The sequence below is a fragment of the Aythya marila genome (assembly GCF_965140915.1).
Source record: "Aythya marila genome assembly, chromosome: 1".
In the NCBI taxonomy this organism is placed as follows: domain Eukaryota; kingdom Metazoa; phylum Chordata; class Aves; order Anseriformes; family Anatidae; genus Aythya; species Aythya marila.
In genome coordinates this window covers 110,574,350-110,592,315 of record NC_139042.1, presented here as the reverse complement: position 1 = coordinate 110,592,315, position 17,966 = coordinate 110,574,350, and the positions used below count along the sequence as shown (strand labels likewise).

The window sequence follows — 17,966 nt, the reverse complement described above, 5'->3', positions numbered from 1 at the left end:
GTCTGACCTCTTCTTGCATAGGCCCTTTTATCCCTAATGACTTACAAATTTTATCTGTCTACTACCGCCGACCAAGAACACTCACCTTGGGATGAATCGTGACAACTACTAAATTATGCAACTGCAGCACCATGCAACAGGTCAGGTCTGCTTGCTCCCAGGAAGCAGACTTTCAGATCACGTCTCCTGCAGAAGTGAGAGCTTTATACTGTATTCCTGAGGGGCAACTGTCAGCTTCTGCTTGCTCACACACCAGAGTCTCATGTGGGCTTTTATCCATGCTATTTGTGGTGTCTGTTCAGCAACTGAGGTTGCACCCTCTTGAGGGCCTCCTGCTCTTCATGTGTGGAATCTCCTCTGACCCTTTGCCTCTAGGCAATACTTTTGATCCAATTCACAGACTAAGGAGCACATGCCTTGCAAAATTATGGAGGGAGGCAAGTTTAAGTTGAAGAACTGGGTTTTGCATTTGGTTTGGGATGTAGTTAGGCCCGTGGTCATTTTATCTGCTCTGTGAATGAACCTTCATAGCTTGTGGCAGCTACTGAGAAATTTGTACAAGCAAAATGTACAAAGCTTCCCGTTAATTGGTAGTTTCATAAAGGCTGTTGTGGTTTCATAAAGCTCTTCTCTGAAACAAGGAGAGAGAGAGGTTCTGCCAAACTAGCTGAAGGTCTTGGCCTGGATCTGCATCCAGTACAGAGTGATTACATAGATCAAATTGCTAGGATGGTCCATGAAGATGTGTGGAGTCACACGATGTTTAATACCAGATGGCGTGTGCTGCATCTTTCTTTGATACTGTGTCCTGCAATAATTAAATGCAGAGAACAGGAACAGGTGAATATCTGAAGTTAGGCAGTATGTAACCTGAAGCATATAGCTGTCTGGTCAGTTGTAAATAGTCCTCACCACCACAGTTATTCTGTAATGTCACTCAGAAGTCCAAAAAGGCTCTAAGACCATGTGTTCTGGGTAGAGTGCGTGGTAGTTGGGTGATGCTGTAAGAATGATCATTTCCTTTAAATGTTTTTGTTTTCTGGCTAGCATCACCTACATCTTGGTTCGGTTTTACACCCGCACACATGCCCTTCTGAATGGAATCATTCTTCCTTTCATGGTTACTTGTTCAGAGTCCTTGGTAAGTTTGAATCAGGTTTTAAGATTTATTGATCTGGCCTTGTCCATTTTGTGGTGTGTTCTTTGATTTAATTTAATGACCGTAAAGCATTCAGGCATGTTGGCATGAAGGGTGCACTGGAAAAAACTAAGTGATTGATTGATTGATTATGGAAAGACATTGTTCTCTCCACAGTTAACAATGAAGCTAGTTTTCCATTATACTCATTTGTGTTTTCCAGGTCACAACTAAAAGTTAACCATTCTGTCTGAAATTTCCCAGGTATGAATCATCTGTGGGAGCAGTTACATTTTTTTGTGTAAGGATTAAGTTTATCTATTTTAAAGATCCATGCAAATAAAACCCCTTGAAACACAATTCATAGGGAAAGGTTCAAAGCACAGACAGGCTGTACCTTCTCCTAACCCTAAGGTGATTTTGGCACCACTACACCTAGATACTTTGCCATGGACATTCCAAAATTAACTTGTTGGTCCTGTGAAGGACTGAAACCATATTGTTACTTGCTTTTGTGACTCACAGATGATGTTTTCCCTTTGTGTCTGTGTGTGCGCACCCTTTGGTAGAGGAGCAGCAGTCACAGAAAAACACTGAGCTCAGAAGCTAGTAAAAGGTTGTAACAGAGGTATAGATGGAAGTGACATGAAATCAGCTCTTGAACACAATAAAATGTACCAAAGAACAAAAGGCAGTCCTGAAGAAAAAAAAAAAAAAAAAAAAGATACAATTCTTCCATGTCCAAAAAATTTATGTTCATAGGGTTAGGCAAAGTGACAGGGTGTTCATTTAGGTTGTTTATGCTGGTACTGGCAATGCTAGTTGCCTAATGAACAACCTTAGTACAACCTACTTTAAACCTCTCTCCACTTTTTACATGAAGAACAATATAACAAAACTTGTTGATATTTAACTTATTACTCCCAGGCAAACAACTTAAAGCGTTGGTGAGATGACTGGGGCAATACACACACCATTCAGAGCTATGATCCCATCTCTCTAAAGAACTGTTTATTTGTTACACATTGTTCACATTTTTGAAGGTTCCTTCACAACTAAAACAGCCAGAAATTTAACACATTTTTACTTTTCTAAATGACAAGTGAAATTCCATAGAATAGGTAGGTAGCTCTCAAAGAGATTTTGCAGGAACATATGAGCATACAATTTCTGTTTCCAAGCCCTAAACCATATTAATCCCATGCTTTCTGCATCTCTGCTGGATTGTCTATAAATTTAGGAAGGTCATGGATGCTATGTTTTCATGTTATAATGTATATATCCAATATATTCTGGTGAAATGCTTTAAGAAAAGACAGACAATGCAACATAACCATGCCCAGCTAAAACTTTTTATCTTACAATTCAGCTAGCTCTCCACTACAGCTAATGTGTAAGCATTTCTCAAGGAACTGTATAAAAAGAAAATGGTGCTAAACGCCTTTTAAAATCACCCAGTCTAAACTAATGCCACGTGCAATAAATCAAATTGCCCTGAAAATCCTAGAGTGGAGGGGGGGAAGTGGGCCACGGCCCTACCCCTATCAGTACTACCATGCAGAATGCAGCTGATACATTAGGAATAATTCTTTCTGGAAACATTTCCACTTCCTTACCAACTTGCTTCTTCCACACTTGAATTCCCAATGTAGCGCAGATGCCATTTTATCATTTAAGTCCCACTGATGTCTGTCACCATTTCTCACAGTCCTCTTCCTATTTCCTACAAACTTATAGTTTCTGTAAATCCTACCATCTCCTTCCTTCCCAAAGAGGTTGCCCCATAACCTTTCCCACTAAATTTTAACACATCTAAACAAATGAATATTTTGCATTAGCCTCTTTGGCCTCCATACATTTCTTGCTTTCTCCATCCACTGTGGACCTGCTCCTTAATTGGCCTATTGTCTTTACATCTCTTTTCTGATTCTTCATATCTCCAAGCTCTCCAGCTTTCATCATTTTCTTACTTCTTACTTCACTTGGACCAACATCAAATGTGTTTCTCACTCATGTATCCCTCCTTAACTTCTTTGCTTCCCATATACCCTAAGTTTCTACATTGTTCAAAGGACATTTAGGAAACAGAATACTATAAATGAGAGGCCAGGTGTGAAAAAATGCAGGACTTAATGAGACTGGGAGACCGAGCACTAAAATGGCAGGTGAAGTTCAAGGTTAATAAAAGCGAGGCATTGCACATAAGAAAAATTAATCTAGAAAATGATGATCTCAGAGCTGACCATTTCCACCCTGCAACAAGATTTTGAGGATATAATGAATAGTTCCATGAAAATGTCACCTTGCTGCTCAGTAATAGCCAAAAACTACGCAAACTGTTAGGGGTTAACAGGGAAGGAACAGAGAGGGAAAAAAAAAAAAAAAAGAAGGCAATTATGCCACAGGATAAATCCCTGCTGCACCTGCACCATGAATACTGTGTGAGGATTTGGTCCCTCATCTCAAATAAGATAAAGTAGAACTGGAAAGGGTTCAAAGAAGAATGGTGAGGGTAGTCGTAGACATAGACCAACTCTCAAATGAGGAATGAGAAATTTAATTAGGCTGAAAAACAGACAACTAAGGATGGGTTGGATGGGGCATAACGATAGAGGTGGGTGAGGTAAGGATGGGGCATAATGATAGAGGTGGGTAAAGTCTTGTGGAGCATGTAGGTACTACACAGGGATTAGTATCTTGGCATTGAAGGAGGCTGGTGGGCAGCAGGTTCAGAACAGAAAGAAAAAAGCAGATGGTTTAGCATTCAGTGCATAGTAAGTACAGGACTTCTTGCCATGAGAGATCATGGAGGCTAACAGGTACAAGGCTATAATGGCTATAACTCAAAAATGATTAGGCACCTCCATGGAAGGAAAATCTATCGAGGGCTATTAAATACAAAAATATCACATCTGGCTCAGGAAGTCCTTGAGTTGCAAATGATTGGAAGCTGGGAGATCATCCTGGGGAAATATCACTTATATCACTGCTCTTATATTCTTCCCTAGATATTCACTGTTGGTATCCACCAGACACAGGATATTGAGCCAGATGGACCTTTGGTCTGACCCCATATAGCCTTTCTGATGTTCCCGTGTTTATATTCTTAACTGACTGTATGGATGCTCCTTGCACTTTCACCTTCCACTACACAATGCTAAAAAAAAAAAAACAAAAAAAAAACACCCTCCTGCCTACAGCAGCAGAGCGAGGCTGAGCAATAATATCTGTCCCAGTGCATCTTTGCTGAAAAATTCTTCCCAGATAAATTTGGATACTTACCTACTCTTTTAGTCTAATGTTAGACTAGTGTCATTGCTGAAAAACCATTCCCTCTGCAGCTCTGGTCACCTGAAACAATCTGTGCAGACCTCTCCTCTTTCAGTGATTCCCTACCTCCTTCTAAATTCTCATCTTAAAACCTGACTTTCTAGCCTGCCTTCAACCTCTTCATTTCTGTCTCTCCTGGTTATTGGTCTTATGACTGAATGCTTTAATATTTTCACCATGCAAGGTCTTTATGTCACTGTTTCATGTAATTTATACCTGTGAGCTGGAGCCTTTCCCAACTCGCTTTCAAGCACAGGCCATACAGTGAATGGAGTCCAAAATTATCCCCACCCCCTTATTGCTTTGGGGGTTTGGCTTTATTAACAAGGATATAAGCAATAAGAAAATAAAGTTCAGCTGTTTCTAAGGCTTCTCCCTCATGACTGCTCAGCCAGCATCCTAGATGGCTTCTCCCCGGCAAACCATTTTTATCTCCCTTTTAGACAAGCGAACTAATAAGCCACCTACCTCAGTGAGTCAGCAGAACCCACTTAACCCTTTCCCAGAAGGGTCAAAGCTCGCTATCAGGATGGTTTGGCTCAGCCTTGTTACAGAACCATATTCTGCCCTTCGGTCTTGAATAATTTATTTGTGCGGCAGACCTGGATTACTGTTTAAATCAAAATGCTACCCAAACAAAGGCTGTGCTGTGCAGTGCAAAATGAAACCAATTACTACATCATATGATGCTCATCTTTTACAGTGTGAGATGCCCCCTACAGTACCTGCAGAGGACAGACATTTCTGTTGAGAGCAGCAGCCAGCCTTAGGAAGCAGGAGAGAGATTTTCAGAGGGAACCAGCCTTGATAAAAAAGTAAATTCACTGCCAGAAGGTATTGCGCACTTTCACTTTGATCCGTCAAAACTTAAGTAACTGCTTACTGTTGTGAGAAGACAGAGGACGGATCACGTGGTTATACTTAAGACCTTTTCTAGATTGAAATTAAAGCAAGCTCCAGTTATGCATAAGCATTAAATTGTTTTGCACAGAACAACTTTACCAGAGGTAAAGAAAAGCAGAAAATGCCTATCCTAGCACATTGCAGAAATTCAATATAAAATCTCAGAATGTGGATCAAAGCCAGAAATGCCACTACTTTAAAGAAAAACCTCATGGAAGTATGCAGAAGTAAGGGATATATTGTATTATATATTATATCATAGTAGAAGTGCATTATAAGCCTTGCAGCACCTCTGGATACCCGAAACATTAACAAGACAGTGTTCCTTATGTACTGCAAAAATGTAATCTGAGTTTACTCAAAAAAATCCTGACACGAGTAAAATATGTTCTTTTTCTTATTTTTCTAGCCCTGTTATTGTTCAATCACCTGATTTCGAGACTCCTTTCACTTGACAATAAGCAGCTATCATTTGCCTAGTCCTGGCTGTCAGAAAGTCATCTTTATCTTTAGAGAAGCAGGGATAATGTCCAATCAGTGAGTTATAGTTGAGAGAAACGATTCTAAGTTTAGGAAAATTGGCAGCTGCATTTTGTTATCAGTAACCATTATTTAGATAGCATTGCTGATGTGCATAGCATCGTATAGAGAAGGATAAAGACCAGGCCCTTGCCCTGTGGAGATTACTGTCTATATTACACAATTAAACCAGTGAGAGGTGCTAGCATAATGCTAATAGCGAGCTCTAAGCTTCACAGTGAGGGGGAGAAGAGATGACGAGAAAGCGAAAGACAAAACTACCCGTGAGAGAGCAATGCCGCACTGTAGCATCATCCCTCCATTGTTGTTTTATATTCAGCTCTGCCGGAGGGTTTTGTTGTTTCCAAGCACGGTCTGTACAGAAAAGCAAACATATATCTCCAGAGGAGAAACTGGCTTAGGTGTTTATAAGAGAGAGGTGGAGGAAGTTGTCTGGTGACAAAGAGTTGGGTGCTTTGACATGTCAAAGACAGAGTGTCTTGATATGAGCCCCGCAAATGACACTGTGGCAGCCCCAGCAGAGCCATCAGTTCTCACGTGCACGAGGCTCTGCAGGGCACGGAAGACCCGAGGCCGTTCCCGCAGCCTATTCAGCTGCCTTCCTTCCCTCGCTCTGAAAAATGGACTCTGTAGCTCGCACGATGCAAAGAGCACATTAACTGTCACACAGCAACTAAACCTACCACCTCCTAAAAGCAGGCTTCAAAGTACCACATTCAGTAGGCATACATTTTGTCCTTAGGTACGTCTTTGCACAGTGCCTTCAACCAACACTTCAGCTATGCATCATTTTATTATGAGGTCAGTTTGTGTATCACTCTCTTCTTTTAAGGCAAACGTGTTGAAAATCAAGACATGACAATCTGACTATAGACATAAAAGCAGACTCAGCTGAGCTGCATACATACAACAAACTGAAGCCGGTACTCCAGAAACCCAGCCTAACCCAACACTAGTCCTAGCCCTAACTCTGAATCTGGAACTAGATCAGAGCACAATTTTTAGAGAGATGGTAGTACTACTTCATTTTTGCTTTGTTGACCCAAAGTTATTAGCAGGAACCAATCATACTGGAGCAAAGACGACTCCGTCTAATGAGAACAATGGTACCACAGGAATACATTCATTACTGCACTGAACTTCTGAAAAGAAGGAGGCATTTTCTTTTTTCTAGTATTTCACTTTGCTTCAGCTACTCAGTTAAAGAAAACAGTATGTGTATTCCCCAGAACAATCTTATTTCTGTAGACATTCATAAGACTGGTGTAGGAAATGGAGCCTACCTAGCAATATCTTCTCAGCGGTATAAAGTAAAACTGATTAAGAGAGGAACATTCTTCAAGTTCCTAGAAAAAGCAGTTGGCTTCTACTTTTTATGATCAAAAAAATCCTAGAAAAAAAATATGTCCGTCTGTAACGAGACTAGGAAATTGAAATAATCAAAATGGGATTTGATTGGTCTTTTGAATTGAGATGCTACCATGACTTTACTGCTGAAACATCGTCTGGCTCCTAATGGCTTCTAACATTGTGTTCCTACCTACATTGATCATTTAATACTAGCATCTTCTTTCTGAAAACCACAAACACTTCCAAAACTTGACCTCTTCCCTTTATCGCTTTTGATTAAGAAGAGAACTATCTGCAGGAAATGCCCTACAAACCACAAAGGATTATCAGAAATATAATGATGAGTGATTCTGGGACTATGGAACTTTGCTTGTGTTCCTCTAATCTGATTCTTGGTCACTCTTCCTTTCTCCGCCGGAGCTTTGCAGTAGTTTCTTCTAGTCGGCTTCTCCAAGCAGCAATAATAGCATCATCATCCATTTCTTCCTCCTCTTTCCGCATGTTTCTCCTGTACTGAGAGAACTGTCTAGATGCAAATCTTTCTTCGCTTAGTTCCACTTTTGCCTCTTTCTTTCCATCCTCTTCAGACTTTGAAAAGCTCTGGGTGAACTTTCTCTTAGCTCCAAATTCTGACACGTCTGACCTGGCCTCCTCTTCACACGCCTCCACGTGATGAGATCTGACTCGACTCTGTGTAGATGGTTCAGGGGATTCAGAGTCAAAGGAGGGTTCAGGTGTTTGGCTGAAACCATGCAGCTCCGGGCTCTTTTCTCCAGAACTTGTCTCGCTGACCCTTGACCTTGTGAATGTATACATCTTTTTGTCCTCTTTTGCAGAAGCAGAGGAAAATCTTGACATGGTTCTCAGTGAATCTCCTTTTGACTCATACGAGGAACAGCTGTCTAGCTCTTCTCTTTGGGATCTTGAAAATCTGTAACTGGATGTTTCAGAATCCATCTCTCTAACTTTGGATGACCTGCTATATTTCTCTCTAGACTTCTCACTTCGATCATGATATGATGATTCTTTCTCTGCTTTCAGGCCACTGAGCCACTTTGTAATATCAGTCTCTAGTTCTGACTTTTGTGCACCTGTGTTTGCAGATTGACTGGACAGAGCAAAGGTTGTATCATTTCTATCAAGATCTGCTTGCAAAGGGTGCCTGTGGCTATTTCTTGTACTCTCTGTGTCATCTTCTATTTCATTTTCCTCTCCTTTGGCCACCTTTTTTTTAAACAAAGTGCTGCGTTTATTGTCTCTGACCACCTTTTCAATTTGATAATCTGACATTTTCTCTCTCATTTCCATTTGCATTTCCTTCTCCTTCCTCCTGATCTTCTTTAGGTCAACATCATCAGCAAAGAGGCTGTACAGTGGTTTGCTTGTCTGAGTAGTCTTCATGTTTGAACTAGTCCCGTCTGTCCTTGCACTTGTTGAGGAATTGCAAGACAGGACAGACTGAGACTCAGCCCTCTGCATGTCCTGCTGGCGGAGCTGAGAGGCAGCAAGAGATGAGCCACTCTGAGCACTGAGAAGGGAAACCTTATCATCATCTGTACGCCTGCCAAAGTCTCCTGACATTATGCTGGAGGCCATTGCAGACGATGGACGGGACAGCATCATTATCTCATTTTGCTTTTGAGCAATGGTTTCACTGACCACATTAGCAATCCAGTTCTGAATGCTTGCCATGGATATTGTGTCACCTGGGCCAACTTGGAGATTGGGAAGGGGTGTACTCGGCTGCATTACCCCAGTGCTGCTCCTGGTCTGGGATAAAGATGAATGATTTGTCTGCATGCTCAGTGTAGAAGCTGCATCCTCAGTACCGTTTGCAGAAGGTGCTGAGCTCCAGAAAGCTGACAGTGGGATATTCCCACTCATTGTACTGTCTGTCTCCCAGCTACACATGGACTGGCTTTCTTCTAAGATTTTCTTTGAACGTTCAAGTAGCTCTATACGCCTCTGCTTCTTTTTAGCTGAAGCAGAATCTTCACTTTTGGCAAACTCCACAAATTCTTCCTTGCTTTCACTGCCCACTTTCTTCTGCCGCTTCATTTTCCAAGCTTGGTAAGCACTCAGGTTAATATCTGACAAACTCTTTCCTTCAGTCTCCTCTCCATCTGCTTGTCTGCCATCTTCAGTTGGAGATGGTGCAGAAGATGAGGATGATGCTAAATCCTTCTTGTGAAAGCCAAACTGGATCCTCTTGACTTTCCACCTTTCTAGAGGAGTCAACTTCTCTTTGTTCTTTTGGCAGAAATTATAAAAGGAACTGCTGTCTGAAAATACACTTTCCTCATCCACATCCCTCTCCTCTCTTCCTGTTTCTGAGGATCGCCTCTCCCCCGTATTTTTATGCTTAGAATGATACCTTTGAGCAGCTTCCTTCTCAATCTCCAGGAGCCTCTGGTTCCACATGTCCCAAGTGCTCTCGGAAGACACAGAGTCTGTGCGGCTCCTCCTCATCCTGCTAAAGCTACTGGCTTCTAGCTGTTGTTTTAGGGTTCGGATCTCAAAACTGCTCACACTCTCAACATCACTAAATTCACCTGATGGGGAAGGTCTTCCTCCCATTCTGGAATCTCCATCCTCGTCCCTGGGTGGATCCCCCATTTGGTATTTCTCATTTCTGCGCTGCCAGTCGTGGATTCTCTGTTCTACATCCTCCTCAGATTGTTCCCCTTCCTGAGCCAGAAATGTTGGTGATGTTCTTCTTCCATGGTTAATTGTTGATTCCTTTACAGACAGGCCTTCTTTCTTCCTCCATTCCTCATATAACCGTTCCTCTTCCTCCTCGCTGATGAAGGTGGAGTGTTTTGAGGCCCAGCTGGTTTTTCCCACTGATGAAGAGCTCCTAAGACTACCTAGCATGCTGCTGGTGTCCTCTTCTTCTACTGTGATGGAGTGGGCTTTTGCTCCTATGATGCTTTCTGAATCCCCAACTCCAGACAGCCGGGAAGATGTCCCTGCATGGGCAACAGGACTTTGACTAGGAGTGACATCTTCATCTCCAGTATGATCCAACTCTCGTTCCTCCAACAACTGCTCATTGAGCTCCCTTAGCTGTTTGAGAAAGCCATCGTTGGGGTAAATGGCACGCTTCTTTCTCAGAGTCATCAGAGCTTCCAGAATGGTCATATGGTGGTAGATCATCAGGTAAGCAGCCACCAGCACAGCTGAGCGACTGATTCCCATTTCACTGCTGACAAGGATTTTTCCTACAGACATTGAATATAAAAGTAATTAACTATTTCTAGTAATAGAGAGAGGTTGCTCTGTTATGCAGCACAAACACATTCTCTGAATACTGTTAAAAATTAGATAGATTATATGTTTTGTTGCCTGAAACCAAAAGTAAATATTTATTGTTAGTTTTATCTCAGTAGAAATCTACATACACGAGAACAAAAAATATTAGTCTCAAAAGCTGTGGTCATGCAGATTTTAAAACAAGCTAAACAATATATTTTCACCTATACACTTCCCCAGATAATCAAAATCTTATAACAGGTATTAGAAAGACAAGCAATGCAGTATTCTTGACTTCCTGGCTGACTTGGGGCAAGACATTTAAGCTTTCCAAGCTTCAGTTTCCCTATAAGTGAAAAAGGAGATATTAGCACTAGCCTCCAGGAAGGTATTGGGAGGATAAGCAAATAAGTTAATATCTATAAGGCACATTATAGGATGTAAATACAATTTTATATTAAATTAATCGTATTTTTTCCAGATCTGCTGTTTGGAACGTACAATCAGACAGTTATATGTAGACTGGCTGGTGGCCAGAGCCAGAACATATCTTGGAACAGGATGACCAAACAACTAGCAGAAGAGAGCTGATTTTGACTCTGACAAAACAATACAGATGCTCCGTATTTCTGGGACCCACTGTTCTGTCAATAGTGACTGGAAGAGCTAGAATTAAATCTGAGGATCTGTTGTATTTCATGGCCATTTACACAGAAATCATCTCTTGCAGAAAACTAAGCTTTGGCACAAAAGAATTGTCTTTTAAAGTTAGTTTTATAGCAAACTATAGTTAAAGAAAAGCTTGTAAATATGAAGAGAGCATAAATGAGGCTTTGCTAGACTGCAAATAACTGAAATTACTGTTCCCAGATGTGTGATAAACACCAATTTATCAACGTGCTGTTTGCACAGGAGCTTAATGAAGCCAGTTTAAACACCACTTCCTGACTGATGATGTGTTACCATAAGTATTTACTTAATGTACCTATTCCTACAATCTCAACATGTCTTTTGTACCTTCATACCAAAAGCCCTAGATGCCTCCCCAGTGTTTTAACAGCCAGTAAAGCCTAACAGCTCACCAAAAGGGGGAGATCTCATTCCTCTGCTTTCTTTCTACACTTTCCTCTCTCCCTGCATCCTCCCCTGTGTTGTCTCTGGTACTCACTGGGCCCTTTGATGATCCGATTAACTCACTAGCCCAGTAAAAACCCTCTGTTCCCTGTTGGGCAGTTGGTTTTGCTGTATTAGTGAGTTGAATGGTTGATGAATGTCAGCAGTGGCACAGAGTAAGAATCAGTAATATGCCCGGAGAAGAAATGGGAGTTATGAGTAATAACATAGAAGAGTAGAGCGTCCCTCCCCTTGTTGGTAGTGGTGAGCTATAAAAATTGGCTCAACTTGTCTTATGCAACTACATCCTAATTTAACTAACAAAACTTTTCATTTTTCTTCTTGTCACTTCTACTAAGATGGAACCTGTTGTTCTCTACAGAAATTAAATGCATTTAATACATATAAAAAAACACAACAGTAGTATCACCGATTCTGGTGTTCATTCTCATATTGGGTTTAATAAAGATTTTCCTAACTGTCTCCTGAAGTTGCTACAAAATGACCAGTCTACACTGGAGGCCCACAGAAGTATCATTTGCCATAGAAGTGGCATCCAGCAAATTATAAAATAGCCTGGGTGCAGACACCCAGGGGTTCAACCCATTCTTTTTTGTTTTGTTCTAGTAAGCCAGCCTGTTCTTTTGTAGGAAGCATCCTTGCAAAATTGAGACTCAGAGCGTAGAGTAATATAACAACTTGGAGCAGTGCTTCATCTCATTGCAATAGCAGGGTGATTTCAAAGCCGCTGAGGCAAGTGGCTTGCACCCAGTTTGATTCCAAAGAAAAGGGGCTTGCAGCAGGGATTGCCAGGCTGCCTCCTCTCACTGGTCTGTCCCCTTTCTGTTTTGTATGAGGCATGGCAGAAATGGGCAAGAAGTGTTCACCGTAACTGTATGCAAAAAACAATCAATCTGTCCTCTACCCAATTACAGATGTGGCATCAGCTGTTTATCAGAGTAATACTTCCACCCATTAATTCCCAAGCACTCTGAACCAGTTTAATCTTTTCCTCTTACCCCTGTAAGTCAGCAGTGCTTCATCCAGGAACTCTGCAGCTGGACGGAAGTGTTTGGAGATATCCATATCTGGAAAATCATCCACTTCAATGCCCATGTATTGGATATTCAGACCATTGTAGAAGCCTGGTCCTGTGTATACACCTGTGCCATGAGCTGCATTCAAGACATGTGTGATCCCCAGTCTCTTCAGACGGCTTTTGTTCACTGCGACACTTCTTCAGAAAAGAAAAAAATAATTATGTTAGATATCAGTGCACCTATTACAGGTGGGAAAGAAGCTGTCTGCTGCAAGTGCTACCCAATTCCCAATCTGCGTCACTCATCCAATACGCAGCTCTTCTCAGACCTTAAGGTCCTTTGAGGGTTCTGCAGATATTTCTTTCCAATACTCGCCGGCAAAAGAAAATGAAAAACCTGCACTCACCAGTATCACACTCACTCACAGCATGCTCAGTTTCAACTCCAGCTTGGTTGTAAAATTATCCTGCCATCTTAGGTTCAGGTTGTTTACTTATTTCTCCATTTTTATCACCCTATAATTGATGTTTTAAACTATATCCCCTTATCCCCTTCTAGCCATTTCCACTCAGTATTTGCTATGGAATTTCTTTTTTAATTCTCTTCACATAAGAAGGACTTTAGTCTCAATTTCAGGGCCAAATTCCAATCAGAAGAGTTTAATTTGGGCTCATTTCCCTTTACCTTTCCTAAATTGTCTGAAGCATCAAACTAGCATAGGAAAGCTGCTGAACTGTATTCTACAAGTATTTACTTTCCAGCACTCAGAGATCTTTGTGAGAATGTTTTAAAAAACATTTTGGGGCTGTCTGGGGATGAAAGGTATTAGATACATGTAATATATGCTATGCCTTCAGTGGTTCCATCTGACCCTTCACTGGGAATCTCACGCAACAGGATGACAGAAGCTGATGCTCACTTTTCTGCTATAAAGACATTAGGCCAGACTTCATCCACAGCGTCTCTGGGGGTCTCCAGCCTGTCCTTCACAAGTGCCCTCTGCAAGTCCATCACACACGGTGTGTTAAACAAGCTGGTGTCATCAATCTTTTCCTTAACTCGGTTGTACAGGTCTTCCACCATCAACTGCTGTGCAGACTCTAACATCCTGGGACACACTGCATCTACCTTGATGTCCTTCGTCTTCAGTTCTGGAATAAATTGACAATGTAACTAAAAACATGTAAAAACAAAGCAAATCTATGACCAGATGACCAGACATTCTTTGTTTCCGGAACAACCCTTGGAGACTTCTTTTTTTTTTTTTTTTTTTTTCCCCAATGACTTTACACCATCCTGTCTGCAATGTATGCATGTGCATGCTTATACAATAGCCTCAAGATAGCTAGTTATGAGAAAAGCATAGCTCACTCTCCTCTCAGTCCACAGACCTGGCCAAAGACTCGGGAGTTAAGTGCACACTCATTTTAGCCCCAAAAGAATGGAAGAGGACAGCTTGTTGCAGCAAGCAACAAGCGTTCAAATTGTATTCACTACCATAGTACATGATTCTGCCACAGATTCAGTGCACAACTTCAAAGGAAATCACCAAACCTTTCTGTTTTTTTTTTTTTTTTGTGATTTTCACCTCTGCCTCAAGCATGATTTTGCTCATAAAGGCACTTTTTTTTTTGTCATTTTGAGGTCTCTGGATGAAAAAGGCAAAACAACTTCAACTCAAGTCTCTTACTTACTTCTTTCTTTCACACTTCCTTCTCTTACCTTCATTGATTATTTGTTTGGCAGCCACAGCAGATGACAGATGGATAGGATCCATGAAGATGCTCTCTGTATCAGTGTCGGATATTATCGAATACCTGCCAACCGACCACACTTCCTATTAGGTAAATGCCCTCTACTGGGATCCCATCTCTGCGACTTTAGTCCTTTTACCCATTCCAGAGGAGAGCAAGAGGGAACTGGAGCAGAGAGGATCCACTGATGATAGAAGGGGAGCCCCAGCTTTTCTCCCAGCCCTCATACTGCTCTCCAGAGGGATACTATAGGCTTTAAATATGCCCTGTTATCCAGTGCTTGCAGGATAAGACAGGTCTCAGGTGAGAGGAGCTACAGTGGGCAGAGGGTGCAAGTGAACAGACTGGTGGAGAAGGTTTTGGGTAGAGAGGATCAATGTCTGGTTTTGAGACAGGGAGACCATAGGGAATAAACTCACAAGTAGCTTCCACCTTGACAGACAGATACAAACATTGTCCTACTTAGAATTTATTAAGCAATTCAAAACTAATTATGATACAAAACCAGCATTTTTTTCTGTTATTTAATTGTCTGCAAGCACCCTTTGAGTTATCTCAAACTGCAATACAAGCAGTGTGATTGAAGGCTATGAATCTCTACCTGAGTATTCAGTACACTGGTTACTTCACAGCATGAACCTGTGCTAAGGCTCTTCAGTCACACAGTGCTGCCTAACTGGGGGTCAGAAACAACTATGAAGCCCACAAATACCTTTGAGGATATTTTTTTGGCACACAGAGTGATTTACACAAATCTTTGTTAAGAAAAAATGGGCCACAGTCTTGAAAACACATATATTCCCATCTGGGTCCATACAGTCCAAGCAAACCTTCTGCCCTTATTTAGACCATCTTAACAAAATATTTTGCCCCAGCATTTTCCCTGAGGTACGCCCTCTATGTTTTCTTCCGCAAAGATTATATTGTTCATTAGTACAAGGTTGCTGCCCTCAGAGAAGCTATCTGGAAATGCAGCCTTTCTGTACTTGCAATGCACTGTTTGTGTTTAATTAATGCAGGAGAAGGAGGATGATTAATGTGCAATCAGGATGCAGCAAGGCAGCTAAACTGCTTTCATGCTGCATACTCAAAGTGGAAGACACCGCCACTGGAAACCGCTCAGTGGGCTCATCCATGTTGGCTTGCTGGGCTCCAGCACTTGTCAACCATGACCGAAAGTAGTCCTTTCCTACCTCTTTTAGGCAGTTTATGAGATGAGCACGGGGAGTCTTGTTTACAAGAGCTGAGACAAATTTGCAGCGCTCAATTTCATTTACTATAAAGGGTTCTTCAAAGCTCAATATAAAGATAACAGTCCGCGATAATCTGCCACCACAGCCACAGATTTTACCAGTAGCTGCCTGAAGCATCCATGGGGCTGCAAAACAGCTGGATGCTTCAACGGTTTCACTTTGGAGAAGACCTTGGCATTTTCATCACTGTATTTGGTACGAACAGCGAGGAAAAAAAAAGGGGGAAGGGAAGGGAAGGGAAGGGAAGGGAAGGGAAGGGAAGGGAAGGGAAGGGAAGGGAAGGGAAGGGAAGGGAAGGGAAGGGAAGGGAAGGGAAGGGAAGGGAAGGGAAGGGAAGGGAAGGGAAGGGAAGGGAAGGGAAGGGAAGGGAAGGGAAGGGAAGGGAAGGGAAGGGAAGGGAAGGGAAGGGAAGGGAAGGGAAGGGAAGGGAAGGGAAGGGAAGGGAAGGGAATAAACTGGAGAGGTGCTTCTGCTCATTTTGAGTGACTGGTCATCAGGAGGAGAGTGATTTATGAGGATCAATAACTAATTTTACTTTATGTGAGCTCAGTGAACTTCCTAAACAATTTTTGAATATGTGTAGTTAAATGAAATAAGGATTTTGTCTTTATTTTCTTTCTTTCTTTGATTTCTTTGATTTCTTTCCTCATGTTAGGAAAAACACATCTAATCATGCTTGTTTTTCTTGCAGTAACTCTATTCCTGCTCATGCAGTGTCGGCCTCCTGTTCAGTGCCCAAAGACTGTAGCTAAAGATGGCTGTGAACCAAACGCAGATCCTGAGACCCTCAGACTTTCTGGGGCAGGGAAGGCCCAACATGGACATAAAACACCCACAGGTCCTTACGACGGGCAGAAAGACAGACTACGCACTTGACCCGAGCGCCTCCGCGGAGAGCAGGACAGAAAGGCAGGCGGTCCACCACCACACACACTCACCGGCTGGGCGAGGGGCTGCGGAGATAGTGGGCCTGCACCGCCCTCACGTCCGGGCCTTCCTCCTCCTCATCGGGCACCACCTGCTCGCTGTCTGAGTCTCCGCCGCTGGCCATGGCGGCTGAGGGAGGATCTGCTGGAAGGAGTCACAACGCAACGCGGCACCGTTACGGGTGGCACGAGGCTAGCGGCGTCCCCCGGCCACTGGGGCAGGCAGTGGGGACTCAAGGCTCTTTCTGAGCGAGGAGGTGGTGAGCCAGCCGTAATGACTTCTCTGCCAGGGCACCTGCCGATCCCGTGTCCTCGTGAGGCTCCCTGGCTGGTGCCCAGCAAGTGCCGGAGCTCTTCTTGCCTGTGAGTAAGCACACAGGGAAGCCGGGAGGGAAGGGGTGGTGGGGCAGAAACTCTATACCCTCCGTGCATGGTCTCTGGACAGAGCTGTACACTGCCAGACTGGGACCGCAAAGAGCATCAGGGGAAAGAAACATGAGACCTCGCCTCCCCAGCATGAAACGCTCCTCAAGCTTCAGGCCAATGCCATGGCTTCGGCCAGCTTTAGCCCTCGAGACTTTGTCCTTGGAGCTAGGAGGCTGCCATGCCCACCCGGGGGCCATGAAAATGGAGCCACTGCCACCCCCCTGGGTGGGAGCAGCTGCTGCTGACAGGGCAGCAAGCGGGGAGGCCGGGAGCAAAGAAATGGCACTTACCGCCTGCGCCTGGATGAAGGGATAGGTCCTGGTTAGGGGCACAGCAAAGGAGCCCAGAGAGTAGGGTAGGAAACCTGGCAGGGAATAGTACGAGGGAGAGAGAAACCAGCTGCCCCCTCTCTCACTCTGTGGCTTCTTCATTAAGGGGCAGGACAACTGTCAGCACCAAACCTTTATCAGCTCTCTAAATATAGCCTTGTCCCAGCACTGGCTGCTGGACTGCAGGGGGAAAGAATTCAGTGCCTCACAGACGGCAGCTGGTCAAGTGTTTAACTCCTTCCCTGCTGTGGGACGGGCCTCCCCACGTTTCCTCCTTACAGGAGGCACATGGAGAAGAGCACAGAACCAGTGAGGCCCAGTCTCTGCCTTCAGGGAGCCTCCACACAACTGGGACCTTGCCGAGCACAACCTGAGAAGTCGGTACGACCTCTGATGTCCTTGGGAAACACAGTGCAGGGTGAGCCACTCCAGGCTCACTAAAAGCAAGTGGAATTTCCATTTTGGAAGGGCAAGGACTTGGGTACACTGCATCTTCCCTTGATGCCGATTCAAAGAGGAAACCTCCCCTTCCAACTCACTGACTTCCCAGCAAAGCTTGTGGGCCAGGCTCAGATGGGGCAGAACATGATGACAGCTGAAGTGTTATTTACT

The 17,966-nt window shown here is 43.2% G+C and overlaps 1 protein-coding gene across 2 annotated transcripts; it reads right to left on the bottom strand.

The window, feature by feature from the left end:
• Positions 1-1,551: 1,551 nt before the first annotated feature.
• Positions 1,552-17,446, bottom strand: STYXL2 (serine/threonine/tyrosine interacting like 2). 2 transcript variants are annotated; one of them, XM_082772269.1, is made up of 6 exons: positions 17,316-17,446; positions 16,612-16,741; positions 14,389-14,483; positions 13,586-13,817; positions 12,646-12,863; positions 1,552-10,482 (listed from the first exon to the last, which is right to left on the bottom strand). In XM_082772269.1, exons 2-6 carry the CDS (start codon positions 16,722-16,724, stop codon positions 7,658-7,660), a joined length of 3,483 nt encoding a protein of 1,160 aa, XP_082628395.1. In that variant the 5' UTR covers positions 16,725-16,741; positions 17,316-17,446; the 3' UTR covers positions 1,552-7,657. The 2 variants fall into 2 exon arrangements, with proteins under 2 accessions (XP_082628395.1, XP_082628396.1); XM_082772270.1 differs by lacking the exons at positions 14,389-14,483; positions 17,316-17,446 and having other exon boundaries at positions 16,612-16,687.
• Positions 17,447-17,966: the final 520 nt, after the last annotated feature.

Coding starts and splice junctions, on each gene's coding strand:
- STYXL2 (XM_082772269.1), bottom strand. CDS start 16,724: ATGGCCAGCGGCGGAGACTCAGACAGCGAGCAGGTGGTGCCCGATGAG. Junction 13,818..14,388: donor CAAACAAATAATCAATGAAG/GTAAGAGAAGGA, acceptor AATTTATTCCAG/AACTGAAGACGAAGGACATC. Junction 10,483..12,645: donor AGCACTGCTGACTTACAGGG/GTAAGAGGAAAA, acceptor CAATGTCTGTAG/GAAAAATCCTTGTCAGCAGT.